Raw genomic sequence first — 21,126 nt, 5'->3', positions numbered from 1 at the left:
ATCTTTTCAACAAATGATGCTGGAACAACTAGATACACATGTGCAAAAGAATGAAGTTAGACCCCTACCTCATAAAATATACAAAAGTTAACTCAAAATGGATCACAGACCTATATGGAAGAGCTAAAACTAAAAAAACTCTTAGAAGAAAATACAGAAGTAAATCTTCATTACCTTGGGTTAGACAAAGCCTTTCTTAAGACACAACACCAAAAATGTAAGAAACAACAACAAAAGTAGATAAATTGAATTTCATCAAAATTAAAAATATTTGTACTTCAAAGAACACCATCCAGAAAGTGAAAAGAAAAAAAAAAGAAGAGAAAAGAAAACAAAGAAGAAAACAAAAAGTGAAAAGACATCCCACAGAATGGGAGAAAATATTTTCAAATCTTCTATCTGATCAGAGACTTGTATTTAGAATATAGAAAGAACTGTTACCATTCAAGAATAAAAAAGACAACCCAATTTAAAAATGGGCAAAGGATTTCAATAGACAATTCTTCAAAGAAGATACAGAAATGGCTAATAAGCACACGAAGAGATGCTTAATATTGTTATTCACTGGGGAAATGCAAATCAAAACCAAAATGAGATAGCATTTCATACCCGCTAGAATGGTTATAATAAAAAGGACAGAGAAATGTTGGCAAGGATGTGGAGAAATCAGAACCTTCATACACTGCTGGTGAGACTGTAAAATGGTACAGGAGCTTTGGAAAAGAGTCTGTCTGTTAAACAGAGTTACCATGTGACCCAGCATTTCCACTCCCAGGAACATACACAAGAGAAATGAAAACATATATCCACTCAAACATTTATATGTGAATATTCATAGCAGCGTTATTCACAATAACCGAAAAGTGGGGAAAAAAACAAATGTCCATCAACTGGTGAATGGATAAGAAAATCTGGTATATCCATATGATGGAATATTATTCACCAATAAAAAGGAAAGAAGCTCTAACAAATACCACAACTTGGATGAACCTTGAAAACATTATGCTAAGTGAAAGAAGTCAATCACAAAAGATCACATATTGTAAGATTCTATTTATAGGAATGTCCAGAACAGGCAAATCTGTAGAAACAGAGAGAAGACTAGCTGTTACCTGGAACTTGGGGCGGAGGGGATGGGGAGCTGGGGAAAAATGAAGATTGACTCATAAGGGGTATGGGGTTTCTTTTTGGGGTGATGAAACCATTCTAAAATCGACTGTGGTGATGGTTGCACAACTCTTTGCAATTACCAAAAACTGTAGAACATACACTTTAAATAGGTGAATTGTATGACATGTGAATTATATGTTAATAAAACTGTTACCAAAAAACAGACTGTTGGCAAGGTAACCAAGTATTCCTTTAAGGGGCAGTGGTTTTAACTGTTAAAGCAAAGGTTTGGATGGAAATGATTCTTAAGGATAAATGGTCCTGGTCCCAGTCCCTTAGTGGGGGAAACAGAAGGAAGTGAAAAAGAGAGAGGCTTTAGATAGCAAAATCTCATAATTGAGAGAAAAGAAATCCAAGAGATTCTTAGTCTACTTGAACTGGAACTTTATGCAGATCTAAGGCATAAGCAGGTTTGTAACACTTTGGATGAGCCAGAAGGAAAGGTAGAGAAAATATGGCATCATCTGTATTTTAACTTTTACATATTAAAGCTCTATATTAACACATGTTGTTGATAGAGTCCCAAAGAGACCCAATTTTTGGGGAAATTGGACTGAGGAAGAAAACCAATATTTAGCCATTAGACTTACCACTCGGCTGAAGTACTCATCTAAAACTTCCACAAAATTATGAATGAATTCATAAATAGCCATCTCATTCTGGAATAAAAGAGGAAGAGCACAATTACAATTTTTTAGAATGGTTAGTGTGGAAGTTAGACACAAAGATGCCCAGTCAGATACACTCCCAGGTTTCAGAGCATGTGATGTGGTGAACAGAAAATCTGAGCAAAGCAGCTTCCCACTGACAAGTACTCAGAATAGTTCCATTGCTCACTTCTTTAAAAGAAGCTTGTCAATAGGAGAAATGTACAAAACCATAACCTGTAAGTTTTTTTTAAAGTCCATGGTAAATCTAGCCAGATTGAAATCTTAAGAGTCTAGTGTTCAGTGTTCTCAGCTCTTCTCCCTAATTTCACCACCAACTGGCTTAAACAGTTTTTCAGGTTCTTCATGCCATCATTTTTCATCTATAAAACATGATGGGGAAACTACCTCAAAGTTGGGTTCATGGATTAGAAAACAATCAACTGAGATTTTAAAGTATTTTAGATCTTAAACACCCTTTCAGGGATTCCATGGCGATATGTGCTATTGGTCTGGAACTGACATTTCTGAAGTGGTGAACTAAATCTGAGGAGATGTAATCCCAATGCAGTCATATTGATAGCTTGCTCTGGCTTTTGACATGTCAGTCTATGTTTAATGCCACAAGTGACTGGTCTCTAAACTCTTCTAAGCTGCCCCCTGAGCACTGGGCGACAAGAGAGAGGCACTGAAATTGCTTTGGATGGAAGGCAGCCTGCAGCTTTGTGCTTCTCCAGTTTTATAAGCTGCTCATCTAATCCAAGAAACATTGTAGGCATTTTTCTATCACACAGCTTTCCCCTACCTCAGTAGAAACCAAGGTCCTTTAAAAGAGTCAAGACAATTCTTAGGGAGGCAAGTAGGAAGAAAATATCAATTTAAGGAGAAATAAAAATCAGACCATTATCTCTAAATTTCTTGCATTTTTCATAGGCTCTTCTATTATCTTACCTCAGTGTCATTAACTCCAACCACAATGAAGAGTGCTGCATACTGACGATATATCAGCTTAAAATCCTTATATTCAATGAAAGAGCACTGGATGAAACACAGTTAGATATTAGTTCCTATAGCTGACATATCTTCAAAATGACATGTATAATTTCTAGTTTCTGATCTGAGTATCTGCCAACACATTCCTAGAAATATAGAACATTAAAATATTACCCAAGTTTTGTTGGGCTGCTTTTCACAACGTTCAGGACCGCTTGGAAGCACCTTCAGCTGGTAATGAAGTGGTTTTGGAAAAAAGTCTGTGTTCACCTGGGTTCCCACCTGTCCTCTTTCTCATTCCCTCGCTTGGCTCTGTGTGGAACTCAGTAGGGAAAACTAACGAATTCAGCATTTTAAACCACCTCCGATGTGAAAATAAGGAAACACAACAAAGATTTCTCTCTTTCTACCTTCCCTGGGCTCTTTTGGAAGCAAATGGAGATTCTCAGTTTTGTACTAATAGTCTTCGAAGAGTCCAATATATGTAGCGTAGCACACTTACTAAAAATAAATAAATAAAAAATCTTGATTTCTTTTTTCTAGGCAGATGAAAAGAATCGATGTACATTCTCTTTTATAAATTATTTAAAGATGGCCTTGGTGTGGCAGATGCTAGACAAAATCTCCCACTGTAAACACTGCTTCATATGAATTAATAACTAGCTTACCACCACTGACCTGTGGATGAAACAACACCCTTCTCATTTGTCTCTCTCCTAGAGCCATGGCACAAAGGGTAGTAGGAATGTAACAGCGTGCAAAGGGCAGACAGGAATCAACAGCTGGCTGAAGGCAGTGTTGCCCTTCCTTTGGACTTTTGGGTGCATTTGACCAAATGTGAGACTGAGCATGAACTTTATGGCTTCTGTACTGGGATATATTGCTCCCGGGTGCCCAGATGCACCTGGGAATGAAGCTGCAAATTTTGATTGTAGAAATTCTTCTGTGGGAAGGCCGACTGAGAGTCTATAATATGGAGGAATTTGAGGCTATCATTTTAAATTAGGATAAAGGTACTAAGTCAGTTCTGCAGCTTTTTGCTCACTGTGGAGCCTGTGTGATTTCTGCTCAGTAGGATCTTTCAAGGAAAGACAACCTATTTGAAAGAACTGAGGAACATTCTTCAAAGCCTCTCAGGAGTTTCTGACATTAAAAAAAGCTATCAAAGCACTTTTGTGGATAAAATAAAAACTGTGCTGAGATTGTGCTACTTTGGTGCCTGGTTATGCCAAAATCTCAGCAGGTTCCTTTTAAAATCTAAAATAATTTAGAATGCTTCAAAAATATCCAATGGCATATGCATTCCAAAGCTTATATTTCAAAGGGTAACTGATCAGTGAAAATGATGTTTGAAGTTGTGGAGGCTGTAGAAAAATTACAATAGGATTACTTCTAAGAGTGTGTTTACCTTTACTTAAGGTATGTGGCTATTAACACAGACCGTTGACAGTTTCTGTTTCCTTCTGACAAGAACGTGAAGCAGTGTGTGCCATGGCAGACCAAAGTAGTAATTCAAAGAGGTGCTCTCAGATGTTCCAACTGGAAAATCAATTTAGAAGCCAAGGGAAACACAGTTGCAACATGTAAATTATGAGCACTGATGTAGCTAAATATTTTATGACCCAGCAGTGGTTCCCACAGGCAGCCTTTCTACGCATGTAGTGAAATGGAGAACTGACAAAATTAATGGAAAGTTTAAACAAGTTTTCTGATTTTGCCTCAGTTGTTGAGTGATTTTTGATGAATTTGAGTTTGCTACCTGGATTAAGTATAATTCTCCAATTAAAGTTCTTTGTAAAAATAAAGACTCAGTTTTTTAAAAAGTCCTATGTATTATTATTTTAGTGATTTTATTTAACCTCCATTTTGGCATAGTGGGCAGACCTGTGGTTTCACATGAATTTTTAACTTCCATTTTCCCCATCTACATAATAAAATAGGCAAGTTCAAACCAAGTTTGTTTTGTGTTTAAATCATGAGTTCTAGTATTATGTTGGTGGTATATTTATAAAAATGGTAACCAGAAAAAAGATTGTACCCCACAAGAGAATTATATTATTATCCTCTGGCACAAAATGGGTCTCGAGTGTTCACCTCCATACCAATTATCTGACCTTCACCTTTTGGCTTAAAGAAAGCCACCTGCTACAGACACTGGCAAGAGTTCCAAGAGCTCAATTCATATGAACAGAAAAAGAAAATACATCTATTACAGGGGTAAATTCAAGCTGTCACTTTCATGGCACATTGAGGCAAATATGCTGACCTGAAAAAGAACCAAGACTTTCTCTGGTTTTCCTTGTTATTTTCCTTAAAAGAATGTAAAGAGAGATATGCTTTAGTCTTCATTTCACTTAATTCCTTATTTTCCCTAACAGTTCTTGAAAGAATATAGTTCAAAGAAAATGATGGCCCTTAAGATTCATTATTACTATGTTTACTACATTTGCCATCACTGCTGAGTTGAATAGAGATAAAGACAGAAAAATAAAGTTACTTGTTCACTGGATCGAGAGAGACAGCTCTTTATGACTTCGGTTTCCAGAAGTGTCCGCTTGTTAATCTCCATGTGTTCATAGTACTTAGAAAGTCGGGTCTGCCCTTGTTTATTCACCATGAGGAAAAACTTTATCATTTTTTTTTCTTTCTGGCCAGTATTTTTCCAAATACAACTCAAAATTTATGGCAAGGGTGGTGGAACCTGGAAGAAAATAGAACAAAAAGATAAGACAAGATCAAATTTCTCGAAGAATCATATTAAATTTGTTCCACAACAATGTTATGATTCTTTAACAAACTACAGTAAATAATATATCATCTGTTAACAATGGTCACTCCTAAGAACAAAATGAGGTTTTAATAAATAATAACTAAACATAAATTTTTTTTAGTTGTTCCCCCAAACAATTTTGAGTATCCACATGCTTCAACTCATATTCATTCAATTTATTCATCAGTCTTATTGGGCACCAACTATGTGTCAAAAACCAGAAGGAGAATATGGAGATGAAGAAACAGTAATTTCTGATCATCTGATTCTTTACATCTAGCAAAGGTGCTCGATAGGTAAACCAATAATAGCAGTACCAGGTGATGAGCTATAACCGGACAGGTAGACACTTGTAGGCACACCGAAGGGAGGAAGGAATATCACAGGAGAGTTAGGAACAACTTCCCAGAGAAGGAACATTTAAGCTAGGTCTTGAAGAATGATGTAGGGGAGAGGCTCTTAGGCAGAGAAATCAGGGGTACGGATATGAAGGCTCTGGAAAGTTCACGGTGGTTGCAGTGCAGAGGATAAGAAGAATGGTTTCAGGAAATTGAGCTACTCAAATAAGATAAATTTGAATTTGGAAGTCATGCTAAGGATTTTTGTTTTGTTTTGTTTTATAAATTAGAGCAGTTGTAGGTTTACAGAAACATCACACAGGAAGTAAAGAATTTCCATATACCTGCCCTCACAATACAGTTTTCTCTATTATTAGCATTTTGCGTTAGTGTGATAACTCTGTTGTAATTCATGAAACAGTATTATTATAATTATGCTATTAACTTTAGCATACTGCTTACATTGTTGTATACATTGTATCCTAAAATTTCCCCCCTTTTTAATACACAATTCAGTGGTGTTAATTACATACCCAAAGTTGTGCTTCCATTCCCATCATCCGTTGCTAAACTTCCATCACTCTAAACAGAAACTACATACCAATTAAAAATTAACTCCCCATTCCCTTCCCCCACTGGGCCCCTGGTAACCTGTATTCGAGTTTCTGACTTCATGAATATGCTTACTCTGCTTATTTCATATACAGTATCTGTCCCTTTGTGTCTCACTTATTTCACTTAACATAATGTCTTCAAGGTTCATGCATGTTGTTGCGTGTACTGGCACTTCACTTCTTTTTACAGCTGAATCATATTCATTGTATGTATAGACCACATTTTGTTTATACATTCATCTGTTAAAGGACACTTGGGTTGCTTCCACCTTTTGGCAATTGTGAACAATGCCACTATGAACATTGGCGTGCCATGCTAAGAGTTTTAAACTTTATTTTACGGGCAATGGAAACAAGATCTGTATTAAAGCTTTTCTTTCCTTAGTGGTGGAATCAGCAGTAGTAATATCAACTATCTGTCAAAGTTCTGTAACTAGGACTTAGAACAAGCCCTATAAGGTTCTGTGCTAAGTAATTTACATATATTATTTAATTCTCACAATTTTTTGAGGCAGGTACTTTTGTTTTCCCCATTTTAAGGACAAGCAAACTGACGTTTAGGGAGGTTAACACACTCAAAGTGATTCAGTGATAAACTGAATTACTATCTTGCAGAAATGGGGTGCAGCCCGGAGGCTGAGCATCTTGCATGGGTCTACAGCACCCCCAAACTCATCCTCGTCACTCAGGTGTTCATGCTTCCGGTTGTTATTCCTAACTCAGTTGTTACTCTCATATTTGTTACTCATATTCAATATAGATTTTGAAATAACCAATGCAAATGAGCACAATAGAAACTAATGGCCAGTCCTTCTTTCATCATGAGCACCACAGCTGGTTCATCTGACAATATCATTTCCATATTTTGTAATATCTACAAATATCAGTCAAAAGATTGATTTTGGATTTACAGAAAAGCTGCAAAGACAGGCACTGTTAGCATCTCACACTAGCATAGGACATTTATCAAAACCAAGAAACTAATATTGGTACATTACTAACTCAACTCCAGACTTTATTTGGAGTTCACCAATTTTTCCATTAATGGCATCTTTCTGTTTCAGGATCCTATCCAGGATACCACATTACATTTAATCACCATGTCTTCTTAGTCTCTTCTGGACCATGCAGTTTCTCAGTCTGTTCTTGTTTTTCATCACCATGACAGTCTTGAGTAGTACTGGCCAGGTATCCTGTAGAATGTTCCCAAATCTGGGTTTGTCCAATAATTTTCTTATAATTAGACTGGGTTGGACTTTTGGAAAAAATACCTCACATCATAGCAAGGGGTTCATGATAACCACATGATGTCATGACTGGTGATGTCACCAGTCATGTTAAATGTTAACAATATTTGTTTTTCTTCCTTAAGTATATTAAAGACCTTTAATTATTTATGCCTTCTTTGGCACCCATAAAATAAGATTAGCTTTGCTTTTTTTCTACATCAAGATACTGTGAGCATTAGCACTTGTTTACTACATAAATTCCTGAATTCTCTATGGTGTGCCCTTAGGCAATCCATTAATTTCTTAAATCTTAGTATTTTTGTCTGTAAAACAGTGCATTAGACTAGAATACAGACTCCTCTGAGAACACAAAGAAAGCTAACAAATATTTTCCAGAAAAATGCACAAAGAGGCAGATATCCAAATGCTATTAAACAACCTCAGGGAGTCACAGACCTCCAGGACATGCACCCAGGGGTCTAGGTTGAGAACCCTGAGCAGGATGATCCCTCACGTCCCTTGAAAATAAACAGACTTCAGGATTTTTGTTATTCTGTCTGGGGAAGTCACTTTATCACTACCTGAGATATGCAAGACACTCTATATCTGTATCTAGAATGAATGAATGAAATGGTATAGAGTGAATATGGCACAGAGGTCAATGTGAATTCTTTACTAAAATTCTGATTTTGATGTTACTACTTGTCCAAGAAATGTTAACTCCACTTTTAGCAGGTGCAGTGACAGGGATCAGTTTCCCAACGGGCTGCCTAGGAGACTGATAAAGGGGGAAGATCACTACAGGGCTAGGTCAGCCCAGGTAAGCATCGTAGCAACAGCCTGAAGGCAGTCGACAAAAGTCAGTTTGCAAAGGACTCAGCTGTCGAAACACCAGGCAGAGGCTGACTTACAGGGCTTGATCTACTTTGTAGCCTCTTTCAGCACAAAACTTTATCTATTTTGATGAGGCATCACTGCCTGTTCAAGTGTGGAGTTAAGACTCCTTTACTTACATGTCATGGCACGATAAACTGAGCTCCAGTGAAGCAAGGAGATTGCACAGACACACAGGACCTTGATTGTAGGAGAGGTTCTGTGAGTAATCAGAATCCCAGCAAAGTGCACATAGGCTGGGGCCCACCCGATGATAAAGAGAGGGTAGAGCTGTGTGCTGGACTAAGTAGCTAAGTCAAGCTGGAAACCAGCATGGATTTTTCTGTGGGAATTTTGCTTGCTTGAGAAGATAGGAGAATATCCAGACTAAAAGCTTGTACTTGAGTAAGACAGACCTGGCTCTGCCACTTACCTGCTCTGTGACTCCAAGCTGTTTAGCCTTTTTGAACTCCAGTTTGATGGCTACCTTTGCAGTGTGAGAGTGAGAAAAGGTAACATACAAATAGCACTTAGTAAAGGGTCTGGTCCATAGGAAGTGTTCAGTGTACGACTGAGCTGTTATCATTACTTCCTCGCCACAAATAGAAACAACAGATTATGGGATAATACTTGGACTAAATTTTATATTACTATTCTTTGTCCTCCCAGCTCATCTCTTATTTCCTAAACCTTATCAGGCAGATGGTTATCGCACAATTCCAAACTCTAACAGCTATAAAGAGCCACGCTGCTCAATACACAGGCCCAGTCTGGCAAAGTCTGGGTTGCTGTGTTCATTTAGTGTGCAGAATCACGGGGCAGACAGGATGTTATCAAGGCTAGCTCAGCTAAGGATGTGACAGCTGTGCCATGGGGAAGGCCTGTGGTCATTCACTCCCTTTTCCAGGAAGACAAGCTCATTGCTGTAGGTGGGATTGCAACATCCTCTTTGTGCTTAATCATTTTGTATCAAGTGCTGCTTTTATTCTCCTTATGAATTATTGCTGGTAAATTGTGGCAGTGACTAGTAAGTTAATATTACCACCCTTTCTTTTATTCCTCTTCAGATCATTTTTTTAAAACAAACTTCATGTTTGTGGTGACGGAAAAGTTTTGGAAATAGATGGTGGTGATGGTAGCACAACACTGTGAATATAATTAACACTGAAAATTTGCCTACTTGAAAGTGGTTAAAACGGGAAATATTATGTTGTATATACATTACCACAGTAGAAATTAAAATGAAAATCTTTATGATAGGTAGAAAGTTTACCGTAGTTAGAAGGTACAATCCTGTACCTTGGATTCCCACTGCCTAGTTAAACAAAAAAATTATCCTCTTAAAGGAGCTCATGGCCAGACTTTTACCTTTACATGCCCTGGTTGCATTAAGTTGTAAAATGAGATGTAAAAAGATCCCCCTGAGATGTTAGATCAAGGGATCAAGTTGTTTTCTACCTTACATGCACAGCATTCCTTCTCACTCACTAACTTCAAAAACAAGGATGACAAATAAGGACACGTTGAACTGATACTCATGATGCCAGTTTTGAAAAGAGTAGCTGAAAGCATCTGAAGACTTGAATGTGTTCTTTTTGCATGCTCATAAGCAACTACACAATTCATTATGGTAGCATTCCACGGTGGTAATAAATTAGAGAAGCATAATAGTAAACTATTTCTACTATAAAATATACACTGCCAAACTATACAATGCAGAGACCTGGAGACAAACACATGTTTGAGATCTGAGCATGAATGCTTTAAGCAACTATCCTTGTTACCAGTCACCAGGGGAGGTGGGAGATCAAATAATTATGAAACTGAGGGAGGGTGATAAGGATAACACTTGCTTAGACACGTGTTGGGAGTGGTCAGAGAGAAGGTATGAATATCCTGTTAATAAACTTTGCATTCTACAACACACAGGGCTGGGGAAGATGTTTTCATGGCCAGGAAATTAGGAAATTTCACACCCCAAAGCCACTGTGAATGTGTATGAAAAATCAAGGGAGAAGAAAGGAAGGAAGTTTCAATGGGGAAAGCATTACACACAGGGTGCTAGGATGCTCTAGCATGGAATCTAGAAAACCCCGAGAGGAAAAGAATGTAAAGAATGTAACCCAGTACACAAGTACATATATAACTGCAGCAGCAGTTCACAAAACAATGCTTCCCCATATTATATGTATTCATTCTGATATTTTCTATGGTATTTCATTTTGCAAAAAATGCTGTTTGTGAGTTGCTTAGATTGCACAGATATTTGGATTTGTTAAACTGCGAGTGTACATGAAGATTTATGCATTTTATTATACGTGAATTTTACATTAAAAGAAAATAAACTATAACAAATAACAGATATATAACTTTAGTTAATGATATATATGTTGAAGTATTTAGGGGAAGTGTACTGATGTCTATAATTTACTTTGCAAAAAAATTGAGATAAATTAATGGATGGATACTGGGTTAGATACGATTAAGGAGTATAGTAAAATGTTAACTGAAGAATCTAGTTAGTGGGTATATGGGAATTTGTTGTAAAATTCTTTCAACTTTGCTATATGTTTAAAAGTTGTCATAATAAAATGCTGGGTGCTAGTTGCAACCCACTGATTTTTTTTTTTAGCTAATAGACTTTATTTTTTGGTACAGTTTTAGATATACAGAAAATCTGTGAAGACAGTATGCACAGTTTCCATACACTCCACACCCGCTTTCCCCTATTATTAGCATCTTACCATAGCAAGGTACATTCATTATAATTATGAACCAATGCTGACACATTATTATTACCTGAAGCCTATACTTCATTCATATATCCTCAGTTTTTACCTAATGTTCTCTTCCTATTGCAGGATCCCATCAGGATACCACATTATTAGTGATAGGTCTCCTTGGGCTCCTCTTGTCTGTGTCAGTTTCACAGACCTTCCCTGTTTTTCTTGACCTTCGCAGTTTTGGGAAATAAAGATCAGTTATTTGTTAGACTGTCCCTCAATTTGGGTTTGTCTAATCTATTTCCTCCTGATTAGAAAGGAGTTACAGGTGTTCGGAAAGAATATCACAAAGGTGAAGTGCCCTCCTCATCACAACATACCAGGGGGTACATGGCATCCACATGGCATCTCTGAGGATGTTAACTTTCATCACGTGTTTAAGGCGGTGTTTCCAGATTTCTCTGCCATAAAGTTTCTCTTTTCCCCTTTCCATACTCTATCTTCTAGAAGTGAGTTGTTAGGTCCAGCCGGCAGTCAAGAGGAGAATTAAGCTCCACCTCATGGAGGGGGAAGTTAGCTACATATATTATTCAGGATTCTTAAGGAAGATTTACCTCTGTGTCCCATTTTTAAATTTATTAAATCATGTATCTATATCAGTACATACTAATACATGTTTATTTTACATTTTGGTTTATATCCAGTACTGTTACTTATTTTGTTGCTCAAATTGTGCCAGCTTTGGCAACTGGGAGCTCTTCCAAGTTGTCTGGTTTCTTTCTCTTTCTCTCTCTCTCTCTCTCTCTCTCTGTCTGCTTGTAGACAGCTTTACTGAGGCATATAACACATACCTTACAATTCACCCATTTAAATTGTATAATTCAATGGCTTTTAGTATATCCATAGATTCGTGCAACCATCACCACAATCAATTTTAGAACATTTTCATTACCACAAAAAGAAACCCCATACCCCATAGATGTCACTCCCCAATTCTCCAACCTCTAGCCCTAAGCAAATATTAATCTACTTTCTGTCCTTATAGCTTTGTCAATTCTGATTATTTCATATAAACAGAATCACGTAGAATGTAGTCCTTCGTGACTGGCTTCTTTCACTTAGCATAATGTTTCAAGGATCATTTGTCTGGTTTCTTTTCATCTTTATCTATTTGTATGTCCTTTTTACATAGTTGTAATCCATGTGAACATAGAATTTGGTGATGATTTTGTGACTTAACATTATTTTGTATACATTTTTCCATGTTTCTGCACAATCTTCCTAATCATTTAAATAGTTTAAAAACATTGACTTGGTGTTCACATCATAGTTACTTAACAGTTCTTAGTTGTGGTACCTAGGTTCATTCCATTGTTCACTACGATAAATAATGCTGCTATAACCATTTTTAGGCTTATAGATTTTTAATTATACCTCAGTATAAATTCCCAGGAGTAGAATCCTTGGATTAAAGGGTTGAATTGTTTTCATGATATGTTTGTTGCATTCCACCAGATTACACTGCAAAAAGTCCTAACAATTTAAAAGGCCACTAACAATGTATACATATATATCTGTTTCCCTATAACCTTATCAGCATTTCCCCCCCAATTTAAAGTACATGAAAGGAAGAAAGAAAGAAGTTAGTGTGCTAAATGTTTACAAGAATTTTATCATTTACCTTACTTAATCTTCACAACTCTGTGAGGTAGATATTATTCTTGGTTGACAGCCTAAGAGCTCCGTGCCAAAAGCCCTATGGGTTATGGCCAGAGGGCAAATACCAAAGGTCAAGTCCTGGAAGAGTACCCAAACTAGAGATGGAAGAAGAAATCCAAAGCAGGTCCATAAGAACAGAGGCCAAGGAAAGAGTGGGAGCCAAAGCACGAGATCAAAATGATGGGGACAAGGACCCAAGAAACCTCAGCTAGGTTGGTTGAATGGGAGGTCCTTTGGATGAATTCTAGAACATATCTCTCCAATGACGTTTGATAAGATCCAGCCAGGGCTTTGGGGGTGGGTCAGGTTCATACATAGAAGCCAAAACAGGATACACTCTAGCTATTCTCTTGATGTTTTAGAGTTCACCTATCACATTGATGTTCAAAAAACAAAGTTGCTGACATGCATGGGCATTTACATGTAAGGGTATAGAGAAGATCTAGAAGGATGTGTTCTGTGTTAGTTTGCCATGGCTACTATGACAAATACCACACACTGGTTGGCTTAACAACAGGAATTTATTGTCTCATAGTTTCAGAGACTAGCCATCCAAAATCAAGGTATCAGCAATGCCATCCTTTCTCTTGATGTCTGCAGCATCCTGGTGCTGGCTTGCCACAATCCTTGGGGTTCCTTTGCTTGCATTTCTGCCTCTCATCCCATGATGATCTCTCTCTCCTTGTGTTTGCTCTTCTGATTTCCCCTGAATTCTGGCTTCTGGCTCATCGCATCTGAATTTCCTCTATTAATAAGGCATCCAGTCACAGGGATGAAGGCCCACCCTGATTTAATGTGGCTATCGCGGTTTGCTAATGCTGCCTTTTCGTAAAACACCAGAAATGGATCAGCTTTCATAAAGGGGTTTTATTTGGTTACAAAGTTACAGTCTTAAGGCCATAAAGTGTCCAAGGTAACACATCAATAATCGGGTACCTTCACTGGAGGATGGCCAATGGTGTCTGAAAAACCTGTTAGGTGGGAAGGCATATGGCTGGTCACTGCTCCAGAGTTCTGGTTTCAGAATGGCTTTCTCCCAGGACATTCTTCTCTAGGCTGCAGCTCCTCAAAAATGTCACTCTTAGTTGTTCTTGGGGCATTTGTCCTCTCTCAGCTTCTCTGGAGCAAAAGTCTTCTTTTAAAGGCCATCTCCAAAATGTCTCTGTAAGTTGCAGCTCCTCTCTCAGCTCCGGTGTGTTCTTCAAAGTGTCCCTCTTGGCTGTAGCAAGCTCGCTCCTTCTGTCTGAGCTTATATAGTGCTCTAGTAAACTAATCAAGGCCCACACTGAATGGGTGGGGCCACACCTCCATGGAAATTATCTAAGCATAGTTATCACCTACAATTGGGTGGGTCACATCTCCATGGAAATACTCAATCAAAGAATTACAATCTAATCAACACTAACACCTCTGCCCACACAAGAGTGCATCAAAGATAATGGCATTTTGGGGGGACATAACACATTCAAACTGGCACAGTGGCTATACCTAAATAGGATTTTAGAAGATCCCATTCACAAATGAACCCACACTTTAACTGATAATACATCTTCAAAGGCTACTCTTTACAAAATGAGTTCACACCCACAGTAACACAGAAGAAGATTAAGAACAAGTCTTTTCTTCAATTAGAGATATGAATGAAGTGGAGATGGTTAGGACTAAGGCCAATCAGGCCCAGCGGTAAAGGACGTTACTGACTGGGTTTTAAAACTACAACTTTTGTGTGAGACCAAGGGAGGAGATGTTTATTTGGTGCAGGATCTATATTTTCTGTAGCACACTAGATAATTTAACCTATATGATCAGTTTGTTTGAAAAGCATAGGTGCATGGAGCTGTGAAAGGGAAGTGGGATTTGGTGAGTTTGTACAAGCTGAGGTGAAATCCCGATACATCCCAGAGTGATATGGGCAGAAAGTAAAAGTGTATTTGTGGGAGCCCTCAGAGGAACTGGGGAGAAATGTGGAAATGTTGGACTTCCCCACCTGGGTTATTGCTGATTTTCCCGCAAGCATTGCAGACTGCCAATTTAGTGGGCCGAGCTCTCAATCTGGGGGCTTTTCCTTGTGAGGCTAGTTGCTCCAAGGGAAAAGCTAAGCCCACTTATAATTGTGCCTAGGTGTCTCCCCTCCAAGAGAGCCTCTCACTAAGCCCACACTCATTACCCTCCCCCCCAATGTGGGACATAACACCCAGGGGTGTAAATCCCTTTGGCAACACGGGAAATGATTCCTGGGGAAGAGCCTGGACCCAACACTGTGGGATTGAGGGGATCTTCCTGACCAAAAGGGGGAAGAGAAATGAAACAAAATAAGGTTCCAGTGGCCGAGAGATTTCAAATGGAGTCGAGAGGTCACTCTGGAGGGTATTCTTATGCGCTACACAGATATCACCTTTTAGTTTTTAGTGTGTTGGAATGGCTAGAGGGAAATACCCAAAGCTGTAGAGCTGCAACTCAGTGACCTTGATTCTTGAAGATGATCATAAAACTGTGTAGCTTGCACAGTATGACTGTGTGATTATGAAAACCTTGTGGCTCACACTCCCTTTCTCCACTGTAAGGAGAGATGAGTAGAAAAATGGGGACAAAAATTAGATGAAGAATAGGGTGGGATGGAGGGGATGGAAAGATTTAGGTGTTATTTTTGCTTTTATTTTTATTTTGGAGTAAGGAAAATGTTCAAAAATTGATTCTGATGATGAACGCATAAATGGATGATGGTGGTGTGAATAAATGATTGTATACTGTGGATGACTGTAGGGTGTGCGAATATATCTCAATAAAACTGTATTAAAAAAAGTAAATGAACAATGGGGGGGAGGAGGGGAATGGGATGTTTGGGATGTTCTTTTTTATTTTAATTTTGTTTTTTTGAGTAATGAAAATGTTCAAAGATTGATTGTGGTGATGAATGCATAACTATATGATGATACTGTGAACAACGGATTGTACACTTTGAATGATTGTATTTTATGTGAATATATCACAAAAAAATTGCATAAAAAAAAGAACAAGCCTTTTGCTGGGGTGCATAATTCAATGTACAACATGCATTGGTTACAGCTTTGGAACGATTAATCAGATTAGAGGTAGGAAATGGAGTACCAGGGTACTTTATATGTCTACGTTGTTTGAATAGTTATGTGATTTTTTTTTAATGAGAAGGAAAAATTTGCAATTGTTGGAAAGAGCTTTTCCTTCATTCAACAAACATTTATTTAATGCCCACTGTGTACTGTGCAAGGATCTGGAGTAAGATATAGATTGTCCTAGTTTGCTAATGCTGCAGAATGCGAAACACCAGAGATGGATAGGCTTTTATAAAATGGGGGTTTATTTCACTACGCAGTTACAGTCTTAAGGCCACAAAGTGTCCAAGTTAACACCTCAGCAATCGGGTACCTTCACCGGAGGATGGCCAATGGCGTCCAGAAAACCTCTGCTGGCTAGGAAGGCAGCTGGCGTCTGCTCCAAAGCTCCGGCCTCAAAACGGCTTTCTCCCAGGACGTTCCTCTCTAGCAAGCTTGCTCCTCTTCAAAACATCACTCCCAGCTGCACTCTCTTTTTTTTCTTTGAGTCAGCTCATTTATATAGCTCCACCAATCAAGGCCCACCCCGAATGGGTGGGGCCATGCCTCCATGGGAACATCGCATCAAAATTATCTCCCACAGCTGGGTGGGGCACACTCCAAGCAAATCTAACCAACACCAAAACTTCTGCCCCACACAAGACTACAAAGATAATGGCATTTGGGGGACACAATACACTCAAACCGGCACATAGATCCTACAACAAGTCCATGGTCTAGTATAGTGTTTTTCAACCTTTGGGTTACAGTCCTTTAGTGGGTTCTGAAATTAAAAATCTGTGGGTCATACTAGGTTATAACCTAAAGCGTAAAACAAATATCCATGAGTTCATATTAATATAAATGATTGAAAAAATTAATAGATGGGGGAGAAGACATATATCTCCCACGTAAGTTTCCAAATAATTTACGTACACACTCCCCCCTTAAAGAGTTAGAACCACAACCATTAAGTGTAGGCGGCACCTAGTGACTTCCTTCCAAAGAGTACATAATGGAAAGGGGGAGAAAGAAAGAATAACTTTAAAGTGGAGATCACCTCAGCCAGGTGATCAAGGTCAACACCAACAGTCATAAATCATGTTGATAGTATGTATCCTTGATATGATGTGATGAAAATGGCACTTTATCTCTGTGGCCTTCCTCCTAAAAACACATTAAAACAGTCTAATCTTGAGGAACATGTCAGACAAATTCCAAACCATAGTTTGCCCTGCTCTGCTTATCAAATTTCAATGAGCACAGAAATTTGTTAAAACACACAGGTCTGGGGAAGGGCCTGACATTCTGCATTTCTAACAAGTTCTCAGTTGATGCTGATGCCATTGGTACACAGACCAAACTCAAGAGTAGCAAGGAGACTCAGACAGGGTCATGGAGCTCACCTTTCTGAATATCAAACCAAATCAAATAATACTGACTGAGTGCTTAACGAGGTACAAGGCAGCAAAGGAGAGAAGAAAACATAAACATACAGGTTTCGTGGATAACTTTTTCATTTGGTCATGGATCTTAACCTGTAGAATACTGGATGAGGGCAATTTGGCTGTCACATATCACCCCATACATCCTCGCGTCCATTCAGCTGATCTGGCTGGCTGGCTGTATGGCAGCTGTCTCACGTCCACAGGCAGTCTCTCCCAAAGTTGCACATGTATTGGAACACAATGAACTTTCTAGCAGGCAGAGAAGGACCATTCTTTTGTCCAAGGATTTACCAGATGCTTCTAAAAATCTTCATTTTAACTCAAGAAATTACAGAAATGAATTTGGGCCCTTATGTTACATAATACACAAAAATTAACTCAAAATAGATCATAGGCAAACATATACGAGATAAAAGTATGAAAGTTTTAGAAGAAACAGATAGATGACCAAAAGCACAATCCATAAAAAAATTGATAAAGTAGACTTCATCAAAATTAAAAACATGTACTCTAAAAGACTTCATTAAGAAAAGCCACAGGCTAAGAGAAAATATTTCAAATCATACATCTGATAAAGGACTCATAATTAAAATATATAAAGAATTTTTATAACTCAGTAAGAGAGAGACAAGCAACCAATTAAAAATGGACAACAGATTTGAAAAGACATTTGAACACGGATGATATATGGGTGGTTAATAAGCACATGAAAAGATGTTCAAAGTCATTAATCATTAAGAAAATGAAATTTAAAACTATAGTAGGATACCGCTTCACACCCACTGAAATGGCTATAATAAAAAAAGGCACACAATGATGAGTGCTGGCCATGATGTAGAGAAACTGGAACTCTCATATATTGCTGATGGGAATGCAAAATGTTACAGCTACTTGGGAAACTATTTGGTCTTTTTTAAAAAGTTCAACAAAAATTTACCAAATGACACAGCAACTCCATTTCTAGACACATACTCAAGACAAATGAAAACATACATCCTCACAGACTTCTACAGAAATGTTGGGAGAAGCATTATTCATAATAACCAAAAAGTGGAAAACAACCCAAAAGTCCACAAACAGATGACAGGATAAAAAAATATATATAGTATATTCATATAATAAAATATCCAGCCATAAAAAGGAATAAAGTCTGTTGTGGGTGATAAAAAGTTTTGATAATGAATGGTGGTGAAGATACAAAACATGGTAAATATAATTAATGCCACTGAATTGTATACTTAAACATGCTCAAAATGGCAAACTTTATGACATATTACCATAATTAAAAAAAAAAAAAGGGAACAAAGCTCTGATATATGCTACAACAAGGATGAACATGTCCCCAAAATAAAATCTCTAGAGACTGAAAGTAGACTAGTAGTTGTCTACGTCCAGGGGTGATGGGCAGGGGGGAAGTGGGGAGTGACTGCTAATGGGCACAGGGTTTCTGTTTTTGGAGTGATGGACTTGTTCTAACACTAGACTGAATTACACAATTTTTACACAAGTATCTAGCTGTAAAGTAAATGTTTATTCCGAATAATGAAGCTAATGTTTCATTTACTGTGACATTTCTAAATGCCACATTTCTTTAAAATATGTGCTGTTTTTTTTAAAAAATTGATGTGCAAGGAGCATCTAATCAAAATAACCTAAGCACAGGAAACATGGGAATAACAACTGCTAGATTCTATTTGCCACACCATATTGATTCATTCTGTAAGTCTCAAAGTAATTTAGCTGTTTCTGAATTTCTCTTTCCCTAAAATAGAAAATAGTACAGGTCATTAGTAGATTTTCATCTAATTAGTAATAGAGTTTGTAATGTGTTCGATACTCTTTTTTATACACTAAAATAGTTTGTTTCTCTACCTCAGAATTTACTTGAATTCCACAATGATTGTTTATTCATCTGTCAAAAGGGAATAAATGGCACCTATCTCACAGAGTTACTGTGAGGATGACTTGAGATAAAGGAAATGCAAAGCACTCAAGAAGAGTCCCCCTTTTTTTCTTCTCTTCCCCACTGTAAGTTAGTCTTCCCACTACAGTCCTAAGAGAATTGAAATTTCACTTCAAAAAGCCTGCCCTTTTTCCATACCTCCCTCTTTCTCTCTCAACCTCTCTGAAAATGTTTTCTTTATGATTTGAAAATCGATTTTAAATAGTTTCAGTAGTGATTTTTATTTTGTGTTAGATCCATGGATCGCTCAATAAATATTTCAACCACATTTACTTATATAGTTTTAAAATAGCTAAAAACATATTTTAAAATGTGAATTTTCAATCAAACTTGTAGAAATCCTGAAGTTATCAGTTCTGCAGAAAAATTAGAAAACTACCTTGAAAATATATGTTAATAATCTGGTCTATGATTTTTCTGGCAGTATATCTGAAAATTTTCTCCAGTTTCCTGTGACTCTCATATCTCCATCTAAAGCCATTTTGGTAAATGGATCAAAAATTCTCATCAAATTTTGGTCTGTGATACAATGTAAGTCTAAATAACTGTGGTTATTTGTCACTTAAACACATACAGAAAAGGCAAGCTGGAAGATTTAATGAAAAGAGTAGATCTTGTATTTTGGGGGCCATTTGACTACCAGCTTTCCTATATTAAACTTGGGGGGTGGAATGAAAAATTTTTAAGCAATAGGATTCAGGCTAGGGAGAAAAGTCATTTTTCAAAAGCTGAAGATAAAGAAATTTATATACTATAAATAGACCCTAACTTTATGTGATTTAGAGTACTTGTTTTACATTTATTCGTTAGTCATCTGTGTGTCTGTGTGTGTGCGTGGTGTGGGGGATGGAGGGGTGTAAAGTAGACTTTCAATCAATCATTTGCCAGAGAGATAATGAACATCCCAATGGGGGTGGGGCGGGGAACTGGGAAGATGGCAGCAATGCCTAAGACACAGTTTAAAGATAGAAACTATTAATGGCAAGAAAGCCAGTTTAACCCTCCCATTAATTCATATAATAGAGGGAATAAGAAGTATCTTTCAATATCAAAATACAATTTTTTCTTTAAAATTATCTTCTTCTATTTTGTTTTATTGTCAATTGTAATTTATTCCAAAATTTAAAATAAGATTAAAACAGGGTGTTAAATTTTTCCTTTGACAAAATATGGGCATGGATTAGAAATGGTGAACAAACACCCCTGTGTGGGTAATCTGATTCTAAATTGTTAGGTTAAAATTAGTCACAGAAAAAGAGCAACTAAAGACACGATGACAGAGGCGGGGCAAGATGGCAGACTGGTGAGCAGTATGTTTTAGTTACTCCTCCAGGAAAGTAGGTAGAAAGCCAGGAACTGCGTGGACTGGACACCACAGAGCAATCTGACTTTGGGCATACTTCATACAACACTCATGAAAACATGGAACTGCTGACATCAGCGAAATCTGTAAGTTTTTTGCGGCCAGGGGACCCGCGCCCCTCCCTGCCAGGCTCAGTCCCGTGGGAGGAGGGGCTGTCAGCTCCGGGAAGGAGAAGGGAGAACTGCAGTGGCAGCCCTTATTGGAA

The 21,126-nt window shown here is 37.7% G+C and overlaps 1 protein-coding gene across 2 annotated transcripts in view; it reads right to left on the bottom strand.

Moving 5' to 3' along the window:
• The window catches only part of AP4S1 (adaptor related protein complex 4 subunit sigma 1), a 61,624-nt gene that overhangs the window by 16,960 nt on the left and 23,538 nt on the right, over positions 1 to 21,126 (bottom strand). For both annotated transcript variants that reach the window (XM_037834748.1, XM_037834749.1), the window contains exons 2-4: positions 5,308 to 5,511; positions 2,769 to 2,855; positions 1,761 to 1,829 (exon numbers count right to left, since the gene is read on the bottom strand). In XM_037834748.1, coding sequence (XP_037690676.1) covers positions 1,761 to 1,829; positions 2,769 to 2,855; positions 5,308 to 5,445 — 294 coding nt within the window. In that variant the 5' untranslated portion in view covers positions 5,446 to 5,511. The remainder of the gene's footprint in view (positions 1 to 1,760; positions 1,830 to 2,768; positions 2,856 to 5,307; positions 5,512 to 21,126) is intronic.

Source organism: Choloepus didactylus, chromosome 4 (assembly GCF_015220235.1).
Source record: "Choloepus didactylus isolate mChoDid1 chromosome 4, mChoDid1.pri, whole genome shotgun sequence".
In the NCBI taxonomy this organism is placed as follows: domain Eukaryota; kingdom Metazoa; phylum Chordata; class Mammalia; order Pilosa; family Megalonychidae; genus Choloepus; species Choloepus didactylus.
The sequence above is the reverse complement of the archived record's forward strand: the minus strand, read 5'-3'. Positions and strand labels throughout refer to the sequence as shown.